The sequence below is a fragment of the Carlito syrichta genome, unplaced genomic scaffold (assembly GCF_000164805.1).
Source record: "Carlito syrichta isolate Samal-C Ts95f unplaced genomic scaffold, Tarsius_syrichta-2.0.1 Scaffold130468, whole genome shotgun sequence".
Classification (NCBI taxonomy): domain Eukaryota; kingdom Metazoa; phylum Chordata; class Mammalia; order Primates; family Tarsiidae; genus Carlito; species Carlito syrichta.
Genome location: NW_007074564.1, coordinates 1 through 1,316, shown reverse-complemented (window position 1 = coordinate 1,316; position 1,316 = coordinate 1). Strand labels below are relative to the sequence as shown.

At 67.6% G+C, this 1,316-nt stretch overlaps 1 protein-coding gene across 1 annotated transcript; it reads right to left on the bottom strand.

The window, feature by feature from the left end:
- Positions 1–791: 791 nt before the first annotated feature.
- Positions 792–1,313, bottom strand: LOC103250467 (thyroxine 5-deiodinase-like; the record flags this gene model as incomplete). The annotated part of the gene is made up of 1 exon (XM_008049057.1): positions 792–1,313. A coding segment is annotated over one exon (522 nt), but the record flags the coding sequence as incomplete, so codon positions are not given.
- Between the last annotated feature and the right edge of the window lie 3 nt (positions 1,314–1,316).

Genomic DNA, 1,316 nt, shown 5'->3' with positions numbered 1-1,316 from the left:
CTCCTCGGGGCGCTGCGACCCTCGCCAGTGCCTCCCGAGCCACCCTCCTCTGGTCCCAAAGCTGACCCCCAACCGCCCTCTCCCACCCCATTTCAGCGCAATCTCCCCCGCTTGGTTTGGGCGCCGCTTCCGAGCCCCCTGCAATTCAGAACCGGCCCGTGGTCAAGACCAGTTAGAGACAGTTCGTCATCAGCAGCGGGGCTCGTGCGCACCCAACACCTGGGTGGGAAGACCACCCTGTCCACCCCTTCCCCATCCCCAACTCAGGGACAAGAAACATACACAGAAGCAGCAGGCACCCCTCCCCGCGCGCGACAGGTGGGTGCCAGGCAACTAGCTAGCTCCAGCAGAGCTGAGCGCCTACTGGAACCCAGCTGCGCCCCGGGCGCGCGGGCGTGTCCAAGGTCTCTGCGCTGCGGGAGGCGCGGGGCCAACGCGCGCGGCTCTCCCCTGAAGGCGCGCTGGGGGAGCCCTAGGCTCTCCAGCTGTAGGGATGAGTCCTGGGGGCATGCAGGCTAGGGTGGCCCCACCCACACCCAGAAAGGGATTTTGAGTGGGAGACAGTCACAGAAGACGAGTCCCGGGGAGGCAGAGGGGAGCGTTCAGGTGGCCAAGGGCCCAGGCTCAGTGTGAAACCCGTGCCTCAGGGCATCTGTGTCACTGAGGCCTCGCCAAGCGTGGCTTAGCCTGAGAGGCGCTTGCACGCGGGCTTCGAAGGCTCGAAGGTGCACGCGGGCTTGGAAGGCTCGAAGGCCCAGTCCGCCAAGTTCGGCCAGTGGTCCGGTGGTTGTCTACACCCTGCGGGGCGGCGCCCCGTGCAGCTGCTCGTCATAGCGCTCCAACCAAGTGCGCAGCTCGGACACCTGGTAGCCGTCAGGGCCACGGCCGCCCTGGTACATGATGGTGCCGCTCTGGACCACGTAGAGGCGCTCGAAGTAGGCTCCGTAGGCCGAGCTGCTGGAGTTGGCCATGGTGTCGAGCACCAGGGCGCAGCCGGGCGCCCCTTGCTGCAGCACCCGCGCTGCGCTGACGCGGTCCTCCAGGCTCCGGTGCTGCGGGATGATGTAGGGGGAGTCCGTGGTGACCCAGCCGTCGGAGGGGTGCGCCTCCTCGATGTAGATGATGAGGAAGTCGACGTCGCGCTGGTACTTGGTGACCAGGCGCTGGAAGGCGCTCATGCGCGCCATGAACGGCGGTCAGGTGCAGCTGCCGAAGTTGAGCACCAGCGGGCGGCTCCCCTGCGCGTAGTCGAGGATGCGTCGGCTCTGGAAGCCGTCGGGCAGGACCACCTCGGAGTTGGGCGCCGGGCCGCCCTC